Consider the following 14,489-nt stretch of genomic DNA (forward strand, 5'->3'; position numbering starts at 1 on the left):
TCGTAAATATTAAACCAATTTTATTACATTTATTCGTGTGCATGAGAGAATGATTCAGTTTGAGTAAGAGTATATAAACAATTACATGAAATAATTACATCACTTATTCAAAACAAATTTTGTTGTAAAATATATAAATATGCTTTTATATCATTATAAGTTTTTATAAAAGAAATACTTTACTGTTTAATAGCACTAAGAGAAGAAATTAATTTTATAAAATATTAATTAGTTTATTACAAAAAAAATAATTTGCTTAATATTAAAAACTAATAAGCAAATTATTTTTTTTGTAATAAACTAATGAATATTTTATGAAATTAATTTCTTTTCTTAATGTTATTAAACAGTAAAGTATTTCTTATATATATATATATATATATATATATATATATATATATATATATATATATATATACAGGGTGACCCATTTTAACTTAGGCAGCCAAATAACTCGAAAAATAAGCAAGATAGAGAAAAATGTTTTAGACAAAAGTTGTATGGTTTCGAGGGGGCCATAAGGTGGTATCATTGGTTTGACCTTGAAGAGTCATTTGAAGGTCACGTGAAGGTCACTTCAATTTTTTAAAATGGAATACCCTATATATTTTTATACATTCTTGTAGCTTATTTCGAGAGCTTTCCAAAACACTATAATTAAGTACCTTTCCGTTAAGTACTTTTTGAGTTATGATGCTTGAAATAATTTCTTAATTTTACATAAACCGTAAAATATCTTGTAAAATATTCATTTTTCGATTATCTTACCTTAATACTTTTATGTACAAAATAATGAGAGGAATCAATTGGTGTAAAGAAAACACATAGTTGTTTTTAAGAAAAAATATGGAATTGTTAATTGCAAATTACATATTTTTTCTTCGAAACAACTATGTGTTTTCTTTACACCAATTGATTCCTCTCATTATTTTGTACATAAAACTATTAAGGTAAGGTAATCGAAAAATGAATATTTTACAAGATATTTTACGGTTTATGTAAAATTAAGAAATTATTTCAAGTCTCATAACTCAAAAAGTACTTAACGAAAATGTACTTAATTATAGTGTTTTGGAAAGCTCTCGAGATGAGCTACAAGAATGTACAAAAATATATAGGATGTTCCATTTAAAAAAATTGAAGTGACCTTCACGTGACCTTCAAATGACTCTTCAAGGTCAAACCAATGATACCATCTTATGGCCCCCTCGAAACCATACAACTTTTGTCTAAAACATTTTTCTCTATCTTGCTTATTTTTCGAGTTATTTGGCTGCCTAAGTTAAAATGGCTCACCCTGTATATATATATACAGGGTGAGCCATTTTAATTAACGCACGCAATTATTTCGGAAACAAAGCATTTTAGAGAAAAATGTTTCAGACAAAAGTTTTATGGTTTCGAGGGGGCCATAAGATGGTATCATTGGTTTGACCTTGAAGAGTTATTTGAAGGTCACATGAAGCTCACCTTCAATTTCTTAAATGGAACCTACTATTTGTCATTGCATATTCTTGTAGCTTATCTCGAGAGCTTTCCAAAACACTATAACTAAGTACCTTTTCGTTAAGTACTTTTTGAGTTATGAGGCTTGAAATAATTTCTTAATTTTACATAAACCGTAAAATATCTTGTAAAATATTCATTTTTCGATTATCTTACCTTAATACTTTTACGTACAAAATAATGAGAGGAATCAATTGGTCTAAAGAAAACACATAGTTGTTTTGAAGAAAAAATATGTAATTTGCAATTAACAATTCCATATTTTTTCTTAAAAATAACTATGTGTTTTCTTTACACCAATTGATTCCTCTCATTATTTTGTACGTAAAAGTATTAAGGTAAGATAATCGAAAAATGAATATTTTACAAGATATTTTACGGTTTATGTAAAATTAAGAAATTATTTCAAGCCTCATAACTCAAAAAGTACTTAACGAAAAGGTACTTAATTATAATGTTTTGGAAAGCTCTCGAGATAAGCTACAAGAATATGCAATGACAAATAGTAGGTTCCATTTAAGAAATTGAAGGTGACCTTCATGTGACCTTCAAATAACTCTTCAAGGTCAAACCAATGATACCATCTTATGACCCCCTCGAAACCATAAAACTTTCGTCTGAAACATTTTTCTCTAAAATGCTTTGTTTCCGAAATAATTGCGTGCGTTAATTAAAATGGCTCACCCTGTATATATAGCGATACCATTTTGATTACGTAATTCCGGTATTGTCGGCGCTGGTGTCTTTCTTCCTTTTACGTTGTTGGTGACCGGTGAAAACGTCCATGTGATTTCTCACATATTAATCGCAGGTAATCATTATTATTTCTTTCAAAATGTATTAAATCTATAACACAACATATTCTATAAAAGATATTTTCGTTTTAAAGATACTTGTATTTTTTATTCATATTTGATATTTACGATAAAATATTTTAAAGTCAAATAACCTCAAAACCGCATATTTTAAAACTTTATCTTATTGTGAATTTTTAGATTAGTGAGATATAAATACTTGTAATTCTTAAGTAATTATTATGAAACTTGTCATATACGTCAAAAAAGCGCAACTTGAAATATCTATATGCTTATATGAAATTCTTTTTTTGTTGCAGCGTTGCCAAGAAAGAAGCGGAGAAAGAAAATAGAGAGAAATTTATGAGAGTCCACTCCTGCATATTTGCCTGTGGAAAGCTCCACATACAAGTGGGACATAAAACAAAGAGTAAGTATAGTAAATTATAATATAAACATTAAATTATAAAATATTAAATTATAAACATACTACTTTTTTCTTTTTATAATGTATCTTACATGCTTCTCTTCCAATTTACATGTGCATGTTACGTGTACATTACATATTTTTTTCTTTTAACAGCAATAGACATACGCAAACATATTCTTATGTGAAATTCTTCTGTTGCAGCGTTGTCACAAGAAAGGGAGTGGAGAAGGAAAACAGAGAGAGAGAAAGACAGAAATTTCCAAAAGAGCACTCCTGTGACGTAATATTTCTCTGTGGAAAGTTCCACACACAAGTGGGACATAAAAAAGAGTGAGTACAATAATAAATTATACAAATATTAAATTATGCAATTCCATGTGCGACAGCCTTTTTTTCAACTATTTTTTACATCTACATATTAGAAATAAAGCGTATACTAATTTGTTATTTGATTAAAATTACATCATAGATATATTTGTTCTTATTTATTAAGAAATAACTAATGAGAATATGTTACTTTTTCAGGTGTGATACGAAGATCACATGTCAACGTGACGGTGTAACAAGTAATTATAATATTTGAACGGCCGCCTTTAAAGGCAAGGTTTCCCTCACTTTGACGCGAATATTCGACGGATACGACGCGCATGCCTATCGATCTATAATGATCGAGGTATGAGAGCCTCGTCTCTGCTCATCCTCTTTCGTTCTGGGGCGCTCGCACAGTCAACATCGAAGAATCGACTATCCTATTGACCTGCCCGATCGGGAAATAAAAAAGGAAATCGGAGAAGTACGAATATCGAGAAAGTGAGGTCTGGCCAACCCTTTCTGAATTCTCATCGTCTTCCTCACACAAGAGAAGGAATTTGAGGCCCCGGAACAGGTGAGAGAGCCAACGAGGGATAGAAAATAAGACGTCTCGAGGAGCAATGAGATAAGTGATTTGGCAAGAGATCTCACGAATTATTAATATATATTTTGTAATTCATTGTTGATTGATTCGACTGAACCTCTATCTATTGTCATCATTACCAAATAAAATAAAATTGTTACAAATTGGCGCCCAACAAAAAGGGCACGGTATGGTAAAGGGTAAATTTATTGGTATCGTGAACTCGAACAAAAGAATAGGTGGTGATGATGATGGAGGTGATGGTTCTTGTTTCTTAGAGTATATGAATGTGAAGCGCGAATGTTAATTGTGTATGGATGATAATAGAGAAAATATTTATACGACAAAATCTGGCAGAAAAGCGAGACAAAAATTTACTAGTTATAATTTAACAGAAAATAAAAAAAGAAGGAAAATGCCGATCATTCCGGAAGGTCATGAGATCGACATACAAGGAGCGAGTGTGCGCGTGAGAGAGGAAGAGAGAGAGAACCTAAACAAACTACGCGAAGAATTGGAACAAATGCGGCGAGACCTTGAAGCTATGCGTATGGAAAACATTCAACAGCAACAACATCAGAATGTCCTTCATCAGAATGTTAATGATAATGGACGAGAGCAGAACCACGTAAATATCGAGGAGGTTGCGACGATGATAAGTAATGTTCAAAATTTTAACTTAGATATTAAAATGCCAAAAATGAAAGATGAATTAACTTCGAATCCCATGGAATTTTTAGAGGAATTAGAAAAATATTTTAAAATAAAAAATGTTAAGGAAGATAGGAAAATATTGATAGTTGAGTATTCGTTAGAGGGAAGGGCGAATTTGTGGTTTGAATTACAAAATAATATTCAAAATTATGAAGAATTTAAAGAACGATTTCTCGAGGAATTTTATTCGGTGCCAACTCGTGTTCAATTTAAAAATTCATGGATGGAAAGACGATATAATTCGTATAAAGAGTCTTTACAAACATACTATTATATGCAAATCAAAGAATCGAGATATTTTATCCCAAAATTGTCGGACTATGAAATAAATTATAAAATTATTCAACAATATCCTACTTGGGTTAAGGAAACGTTAGCGACGATTAATTATGCTGACTCTAATTTAATTAGTCAAACTTTAGCCAATCTGGATAGTATTCGAAGAGAAAAGGAGCGCGGATATAAAAACAATAATCAACAGCAATACGCGAATCCGAGAATACGACAAATAAATATGTATAGAGCAATGCCGTGTGAAGAAAATCGCAAGTATTATAGAAATGGAAATCGTCACAAAAGATTTTACAATAGTTATAGGAATCAAGATAAGTATCATATAGGATATCAGAGAAATAACCGAACCGATTTGCAATCTTGTAGATTGCCGGATACCCGTTATCCTCCCCCATCTATTACACAAATGAATCAATATCAGGGAAATAGTTCAAACACAGGAATTAATAATAGATCCGATGAAAATAATTTAAACTAAAAATCGATGCGTTGAGAACCGGTCCGGCATCGCATCGTAATGACTTTGATTTTGTAGATGAAATAGCTAGCGAAATTGAAGGGAAAAAGGACCAAAATAGTGATAATCATTTAAATTTAATAGCAAAATGTCCACATATTCGAGTTGTTATAGCTGGACAACATTTAATGGCATTGCTTGATACAGGTAGCCAAGTTTCCGCGGTATCAGAGTCGTTCTATAAACAATTAGTAACGCAAAATCGGATAAAGGAACTCCCAGTTACAAGTCTCGTAGTATCAACTGCTATTGGTAAAAAATCAACACCTATTAAACGTCAAATTTTCATTAAAATAGAAATTGAAAATATAATGGTCGAGGATTCTTTTTTAGTAATACCTTTTCTAACATCAGACATAATTTTTGGTAATGATTGGTTGTTGAGAAATAACGGAATTATAAATTATAAACAAAATTATATTGAGGTAGGAGGAAAACGGTTAGATAAATCGTCGGTAATATTCGAATGGGGCGCGTTAGAAACACTTATTTGTACTCAAAGAAACGATATAGTGCAGGTTTATATAATAAGAGCGCATGAACTTGCTTGTGGAGAAAGTAATCGAATAATAGAAAATATTCAAGCTCCAAATAAAATAGAAATAGAAAGGGAAAAGGTCCACAAAATTTAGGTGGAAACAAGCAAATAAAAGATATAAGTAATTATGTAGTACAAAAAGGAAATATAAAGGATAGTCTTAAGAAAAATGATAAAACAAAAAATAATGAATTAACAGTACAAGAATTTTCAAAAGAAAGTGAAAAATTTTATAATGATATAAATGATCAGGATTTTCTTAATAAAAATAACAAAATTTCTGAAAATGAGAGATTTTTATCGGGAGATTTTTCGCAGATTATAAATGAATTGACTTTGCTTAAAGATGTACAAAAACAAATTTTCTATAAAGTGTTGGATAAATTTCGATTACTTTTTTCGGAAAAGCCAGGTTGTGCAAAAGGTTATGAACATCGTTTGAAAATCACAGTAGAACGACCCAGAATTTGTCATAATTATCCCATTCCATTGGCGTTGCATGAGTCAACAAAGAAAGCGGTAGAAAAAATGATTCAAAATGGAGTTATAGAGAGGGGGATTAGTCAATACTATAATCCATTGAGAATTATAAAGAAACAAGATGGAAGTGTTAGAGTTTGTTTAGATGCGAGATGGTTAAATAAAGTAATCGAAGATGATCAAGAGTCACCACCATTGATAAACGAATTAATACAAAAATATCATGGAGCGTAATGGTTTTCTAAGATAGATTTGACGCAGGGATATTGGCAAGTCTCATTAGATAAATATTCGCGACCGTTTACTGCGTTTTTATTTGATTCTAAAACGTATCAATTTTGTAGAGTTCCATTCGGATTAAAAACCGCGGGCAGTGGTTTTATGCGGGCATTGAGTTTTGCATTAAAAGATATTTGTAATGAGAATATGTCTTGTTATATCGATGATATATTAATTGGTACGAAAACCTTTGAGGAACATATATCGATTATGACTAAAATATTTCAAAAACTTATAGATCATAATTTTACGTTAAATTTATCAAAATGTATATTTTTTCAAAAAAAGATTTCATTTTTAGGATTTGAAATTTCAGCAAAAGGTTTTTCACCTGAACAAAAAGGACTTGAAATCATTAATAATTTTCAAGAACCAAAGAATAAAAGGCAACTCCAACAATTTTTGGGGATATGTAATTATTATAGACAATTTAATGTACGACACAGTATTTCAGTAGATGCGCTTCGAGAATTATTGAGAAAAGAGGTTGATTGGAATTGGACACAAGTCCATACTTCGGCATTTAAAACAATAAAGGAAGACTTTAGTCGATGTATTACATTAAAACACATCATTCCTGGAGTATCTTTCAGACTCCAAACAGATGCGAGTGATCATGGAATCGCGGGAATTTTATATCAAGTAGATGAAATAGGTGATCATAATGTGGTTGGCATAGTAAGTCGGTGCTTATCTCGTCTGGAAATGAAATATACTACGACGGAGAAAGAACTCTTAGCAATTATATATTCAATAGGAAAATTTCGAGTTTATCTTATAGGAAGACATTTTGAAATAGTAACAGATCATAAAAGTTTAACATTTCTTCAGTCTGCAAGTTTTCAGAGTGGTAGAATTATGCGTTGGATTTTATTATTACAGCAGTATACTTTTTCAGTAACATATTGTCGCGGTATTGATAATGTTGTCGCTGATTTTTTCAGTCGCAATCCGGAGGGAAAATTTATAGAAGAGAATCATGAACAAATTGTTATCTCGTTGTTGCATCAATGTTTCCCGCTAATAAATGATAATAAGGAACAAAAAGCACCAGTGATTATTACAGCTATGCTTTGTTACGATGCTAATTTTGCTCGGAGTTTCAAAAACCTGAGGGAGTTGCAACGTGATGATCCAAAAACAAAATCTAGCATTGATGCACACAACGAGATAGGGGGAGATGTCGTTTTCATGATACATAATGATATTCTATTTCATCGAGAAAAGAATGGCAGAAATTGGAGAATTGTGATACCTGAGAAAATACAGCGAATGTTGATTGATGCGATACATTCTAAATTAGGTCATCCGGGAGTATATAAGACTATTTCGTATTTAAAACAATTTTATTATTGGAGAGGTATGACGGCACATGTAAAAAAATTTATCTTATGTTGTGATTTATGCCAACGAGTAAAATATTTAACGATTCCAATGGAAGGAGAGTATCAGTTTGTAGATTCGGAAGGACCTAATGACCTTATTACAGTTGATTTCTATGGGCCTCTTCCAATGGCTCGTGGGGGAATACAATATATATTTGTTACATTGGATGCCTTTACTAAATATGTAAATTTATATCCAATGAAAAAAGCAACTGTTCGAATGAGTTTAAAAAAAATATTTGATATATTTATTCCAAAATTTGGAAAGCCGAAGCGCATTTTATCAGATCATGGTAGTCAATTTACGTCTGCATTATGGAAAACACGTTTAAATGCTGAAAATATTAAAGTTTTATATTTATAGTTCGATTAAGCACCCTCAATCTAATCCTACAGAACGGGTGATGCGCGAATTAGGTCGATTTTTTAGGACTTGGTGCGCGGAAAAGCATACAAAATGGGTTGAATTAGTTCCGACAATCGAGAATTTATTAAATGTAACGGTCCATCAGAGTACAGGTCTTACGCCTTATGAATTACACTTTGATAAACCGGTTCAAGATGAGATCCTCAAGTTTGTTCAATTTCCGGAAAACGAAAAACCCTCTCACGAATATCTTATTACGATGGCTAGGGAGAACTTAAAAAGAAATTTTAAATATCGTAAAAAACAACAAGAGAATATTTCGAAGGTTAAATTATCAGTGGGAGATTTGGTTCTGTTAAGGGTAAGACATCTCTCCAATGCTTTTGATAAGGTAGTTGGCAAGTTTTTTCATCTTTTTGAAGGTCCGTATAAAATAATTCGGTGTATTGGTGAAAATGCGTTTTTATTAGTAGATCATCAAAACGAACAAAGGGAAATAGGCATTTATAATCGTCGCAATCTCCGAAAATATTACAGTGATAAAGACAAGTTTCAAGAAAAGTAAGAAAGTGCGTATGTATTTGGTTTCTCTCTCTATTAATTTTGAACTATTGTTAATGACGATTCCAGTAGGTGTGTGTGTATTTTTATTAATAATATTGATGTATATAGGTGTGAAAGGTATGAATGATATGTAGAATAAGGTAATGACGAAAATGTTTGTATAAAATGAGTTAAATTGTAAGCAATGTTTGACGTATATATATGGACATAGCAATCCGCTAATTTGAATTAGTTATGAACGATTACTTTACGCTCCACACATCAATAGTGTGTTGCATAAAGGGGAGAATTGTAACAAGTAATTATAATATTTGAACGGCCGCCTTTAAAGGCAAGGTTTCCCTCACTTTGACGCGAATATTCGACGGATACGACGCGCATGCCTATCGATCTATAATGATCGAGGTGTGAGAGCCTCGTCTCTGCTCGTCCTCTTTCGTTCTGGGGCGCTCGCACAGTCAACATCGAGGAATCGACTATCCTATTGACCTGCCCGATCGGGAAATAAAAAAGGAAATCGGAGAAGTACAAAAATCGAGGAAGTGAGGTCTGGCCAACCCTTTCTGAATTCTCATCGTCTTCCTCACACAAGAGAAGGAATTTGAGGTCCCGGAACAGGTGAGAGAGCCAACGAGGGATAGAAAATAAGACATCTCGAGGAGCAATGAGATAAGTGATTTGGCAAGAGATCTCACGAATTATTAATATATATTTTGTAATTCATTTTTGATTGATTCGACTGAACCTCTATCTATTGTCAGCATTACCACATAAAATAAAATTGTTACAACGGATGAGCAGATTGCCGCGCCTATAAAAGTATGGCTCGCCCATGCTAAAGAGCGCATGGAGCGTTCACGAAACATACAGGAATGAAAAGAATATAAAGCTAAAGTTTTGTTTCTAATAGTTAAAGACTGTTATTATTCTTATTTCTGTATTCTTTTTATTCACAAAGTAATTATATAGTTTTGAATATAAGACGAATATTGTATAGGATTCCGGTGCAATACGTGTGCAATTACAGCTTTGAGTAAAATTAAATAAATTTTATTATTAATTTTTTTTTGATACTTTGTAATAAGAAGTGATAATATTAATTTAATAAGTGATAATAATATTAATTTAATAAATGAAATATAAATTTATAAAGAGATAAATAAATATATTTATTTACTGAACACAGAATACAAATTAATATAACTTAACCTATCCTAATCAATATACTAATAATATACTGATAATGATATACTAATAACATACTGAGTGACATTCTATAGATATACCGATAACATACTGCACGTTCCACTGACGATATTCTATGAATATACTGCAGGATATTTATAACATATACTACGAACTATAATAAGTGGGACATAGGAACATTTGTAGCATGTACTCAGTATATCGTAGTACGTATATCGAATGTTTTCAGAATGTACGCAATATGCTTTTGCGATATTCTCCGAACATTCTAAGTATCTACATGTGCTGTTAGGGTAATATTGCATGTATTTCTTCATTTTGCCGCTACGCGCGCCACCAAACTCGTACTTAATTTTTGGTGAAATGGACATAAAGGACTGGTACTAACATGAATTCCAAAGTTTCTTCTTTTTTCTTTTTAGTCAGTTTAATTTATAATAAACTGACTTAATTTAAAGTAATTTGTCTAATAATCTGGATTCCTTGTTGGAATTCAGAATATTAAACAGATTATTTGAAATTAAAATGAGAAGTAATCCATTTACTGCATTTATTAAGGTATTTCATCTATTACCGAGTGTACTTACATAATTGTACATAGATTATCGAGATCAATATTTCAATAAGAATCATTTAATAAACACTAATAGGTGTTTTTCAAACGTTTTATATTCATCTATTAGAAATAACATTTTTGTCTGAAGTTTTGTTTATAAAGTAAATAATTTCACATTTTTATTTATTTTTTACATCACGAAGAATCTATTTTTTATTCTACATATAGTCCAACTGTCTTCTATATTCATATATAATTTATTAATGTAAAAATATGCTTAAAATATTCTAAAAATATACTCATCCCAGGTAGCAGAGTGACGTCAAATGACATCTTAATAACGTTTTAATGACGTCATTGTACGTCATTAAGACGTTTGGAGACGTCATCTTGCTACCTGGGATAATATACCAAGAAATATTCTGAGTATATACTGAGTAGGTTTCTAAGGCAGACGTTTCTTCCAGATGTTTCTAGGAACATCCTCCGTACATTCTCAAAATATCATAGTATCTATATCGAATTTTAGTGGGATATACACAATCTACGTTTGCGATATACTGAGTACATTCTCAGGATCTACCTGTGCTGTATGGGTAGTTGTTCTGGATTCCTTGTTGGGATTCAGAATATTAAAAAGATTATTTGAAATTAAAATGAGAAATAGTGTGTGCGTTTACTGCATTTATTAAAAGTATTTCTATTACATATATGAATTATACTACAAGATATTCTCAGTATTTGCTATTAACCAAAATAGGCGGACATTAGAGCATTCTTAGTATATACTTAGTATATCATAGTATGTATCTCGAGTGTTCTGAGAATATATGCATTGTACTTTTGCGATATTCTTCGAACATTCTCAGTATCTACATGTGCTGTTAGGGTTGTGTTAATATAATCTCTAAATATTGGTTTTATTTTAAATTCGCCTTCTTTTAGTTTGTGCACTTTTATTAAATTTTATATAATTTATATTTGCAGATATTGCTGTTAACGCAATTATTGAAATGACAGAAGGTTTCGTCCGACGAATACCTAGAACATGCATAACCGACTATGTTGAACATACAGTGCCAATATATACAGATAGAGAATTTGTTATGCATTTTCGTTTAAAGAGGACTCTTTTTATGAATATAGTAGACAGATTTAGCCATTGGACATATTTTAGAAATCTAGGACCCTAACAGCACAGGAAGAATCTGAGAATAATCTAAGATTATCGCAAAAGTATATTGCGATAATCTGAGAATAATCGCATTACGTACTGTGATTGACGAAGTACTTTCTATGAATGTTCGAATGTCCGCGGTACCTTCTCCCATAGAATTTCGCCGCGAATGTCTATAGCTTCAGGACAGTTTCAGGAAATGATCAAAATGGGAATATTTCAGTCAATTATTTATACACGCACACATATACGCAGCCAGACGCACACGTTCATATATATAGATTAGGTTAGGTTATTAATTTAATAAATTTCATTTGATTATAAATTGATAATATTTTTATTAGTATAAATATTTAAGTAATAAACATTTTTAGTATTTTTTGTACATTTTAATACATTTTATATAATACTTTTATGTAATACTTGAATAAAAAATATAAAATATACACACACTTTTAATCGCAGCGTAGATTCCACAGGCACCGTGAATCAAGAACTTGATTTTTGCAATGTTTGACTCTGAAAACTAAAAACAGTTTTGTATATTTGTTAATTACTTAATGAATTTTATATGAAATATTGAAATTGTTTAATCGTAGAAGGACATTATTACTGTATACAACAATATCAAAATTGAATAAGAAATATTTCTTTTAAACTAAATGAACGGTTTATAAAATTAATGTTTATAAATAGAATGTTCTTTTTTTACATACAAATATTTTTAAGTTTAAAAAAAATTAAAGTTTGTGTTTAATAAAGCATACCTGTTACGTGATTCTTTTTCAGCGTAGAATTGGTAGGAGTTGGTAGGAAACTCAGTCAATATAAAAATATACTTTTAATCGCAGCATAGATTCCACAGGCACCGTGAATCAAGAACTTGATTTTTGCAATGTTTGACTCTGAAAACTAAAAACAGTTTTGTATATTTGTTAATGTTATAAAACAAATGATTATAAGTATAAAAAATTCAATCTTTACAAAATAGAATTTTAAAATTTTACTAAAATCAAAAATGTTGAACTTGCATATTAAATAATATTTAATGTTAAAACGTTTTAATTATTATATCTTTATATCTTTTAACATTGAATATCTTTGCTATTCTTGCGGCTTTGCAAGCAAGGATAACCTTAAATTCTTGCTCAAATAAGTTTTACGAAAAGTTGTAAAATATATTAAAAAATATCACGTGTAATTTCGTTAACTTTATTCAATATTCAATATTCTGAAATATAAAAGTATTAAATAAATGGATTACCTTTGATATATCAATCACGCTATTCTCTCTTGCCGCTATTCTCTCTTGCCACGCCAAAAAGAGAATCACCGGAAAGAGATCGCTATAGGAATGGTGTATGTAGATGTCGTTGGCATACGTACCATTTCCGTGGCTGAGGTCAAAGAGACGCTGAGAATGCTTTGAAGCGTTTGATTGACCAATCAGGTTAAAGAAATCTTTACTCCTTTTATCCTGATTGGTCGATCAAATGCTTCAAAGCATCTTCAGCGTCCCCTCGACCGCAGCCCGTATCTTGCGAATAAAACTTAAATTATACGCGCGCGGAAGAAATGAGTACGTTGCACTATTTCAGTACTTTGAGTAAAACCTGAGATTTTACGTACGCGATAGAAAGGCATACGTATCGTTTCCGTATCTTGAGTCAATCCTGAGATTATCCGCGCGCGAAAAGAAACCGAATGATACTGTAAAAGATATTATAACGTTGATCTCAGTATTTCTGGATAATCACAGTACAATGAATATAACAATGGGATGATACGTATAATATCATGTGCTGTTAGGGGAGGTACTGATTTTTTAATTAAATACATGTATATTAAAAACTTTAGATTTTATTTTGAATAAAGTTTGATCAATATTTTGTATAGGACATGGAGGATTTGAGGTAATTTCAGCTGAAAAACATATTCTCACTTTTTTGTGGTTTGCTGGACATCAAAGTGCGAGCTTCAGAGATGTTGCTGACAGATTTAATCTCTCTCTTAGTACCCTCGAATCTGTGTTACGGAGAGTCACACAGTTTTTATATGATATAAGAAATGAACTTATTCGGTATCCTACTGTAATAGAGAAACAAAGAACGCAGAGATACTATCTCGAAAATAAAGGTTTTCCAGGAGTAACTGGTAATAATGGATTTTCTTCGATGATTTTACCTCGCTAGGCTCACATTTTTGTAATCCAATGTGTATAGTCTAATGACGTTAATTCATTTAATGTGTTTTTTCTGTTATAGGATGTATTGATGGTTCACATATCCGTATTGACAAACCTTCCGAAGACCCATTAGCCTACATTAACAGAAAGCATTATTTTTCCGTACATATGCAGGGGGTAGTTAATGAGCAGAAAAAGTTCTTAGATGTATTTATCGGATATCCCGGTTCAGTGCATGATGCAAGAGTATTTGCGAATTCTAGTTTTGCTGAAGATTTGCCAATACTTTGTCAAGGTATGAATGCATCATATTTATCATCAATTTTTGTATTTTGATCGCACGTTTTCTTATTTAGTTCAGTTAAGATCAGATCTTATAGATATGGACTGGCAATATATTTTTTGCATTTGAAGCAGTATTTGGAAGAGATTAGAGAGAGAAACATACTTTTCAATACTTCTCTTCCTTAAAGTTTGGAAATATGCATTACACTTTAAGAGAGAGAAGTATTAAAAAAATGTTTCTTTTTCTAACTTCCTGTGGATAAGGTCTGCTATACAGGGTGATTCTAAATAACTTTATGCTTTTGCAAAAACATAAT

At 31.1% G+C, this 14,489-nt stretch overlaps 1 protein-coding gene and 1 long non-coding RNA gene across 2 annotated transcripts; one reads left to right on the top strand and one right to left on the bottom strand.

Moving 5' to 3' along the window:
* The first annotated feature begins 2,242 nt into the window (after positions 1–2,242).
* On the top strand, positions 2,243–5,279 carry LOC145966208 (uncharacterized). Its single transcript, XM_083090135.1, has 4 exons — positions 2,243–2,317; positions 2,621–2,730; positions 2,932–3,060; positions 3,256–5,279. Exon 4 carries the CDS (start codon positions 3,939–3,941, stop codon positions 5,109–5,111), a length of 1,173 nt encoding a protein of 390 aa, XP_082946261.1. The 5' UTR covers positions 2,243–2,317; positions 2,621–2,730; positions 2,932–3,060; positions 3,256–3,938; the 3' UTR covers positions 5,112–5,279.
* Positions 5,280–12,124: 6,845 nt separating this feature from the next.
* LOC145966212 (uncharacterized) lies at positions 12,125–13,076 on the bottom strand. The gene is made up of 3 exons (XR_014436991.1): positions 12,967–13,076; positions 12,470–12,614; positions 12,125–12,228 (listed from the first exon to the last, which is right to left on the bottom strand). It is a non-coding gene; the product is annotated as an uncharacterized LOC145966212 (long non-coding RNA).
* Between the last annotated feature and the right edge of the window lie 1,413 nt (positions 13,077–14,489).

The sequence above is a fragment of the Camponotus vicinus genome, unplaced genomic scaffold (assembly GCF_025532165.1).
Source record: "Camponotus vicinus isolate PSW18456_S1 unplaced genomic scaffold, iyCamVici1.0 SCAF_2, whole genome shotgun sequence".
NCBI classification, from domain to species: domain Eukaryota; kingdom Metazoa; phylum Arthropoda; class Insecta; order Hymenoptera; family Formicidae; genus Camponotus; species Camponotus vicinus.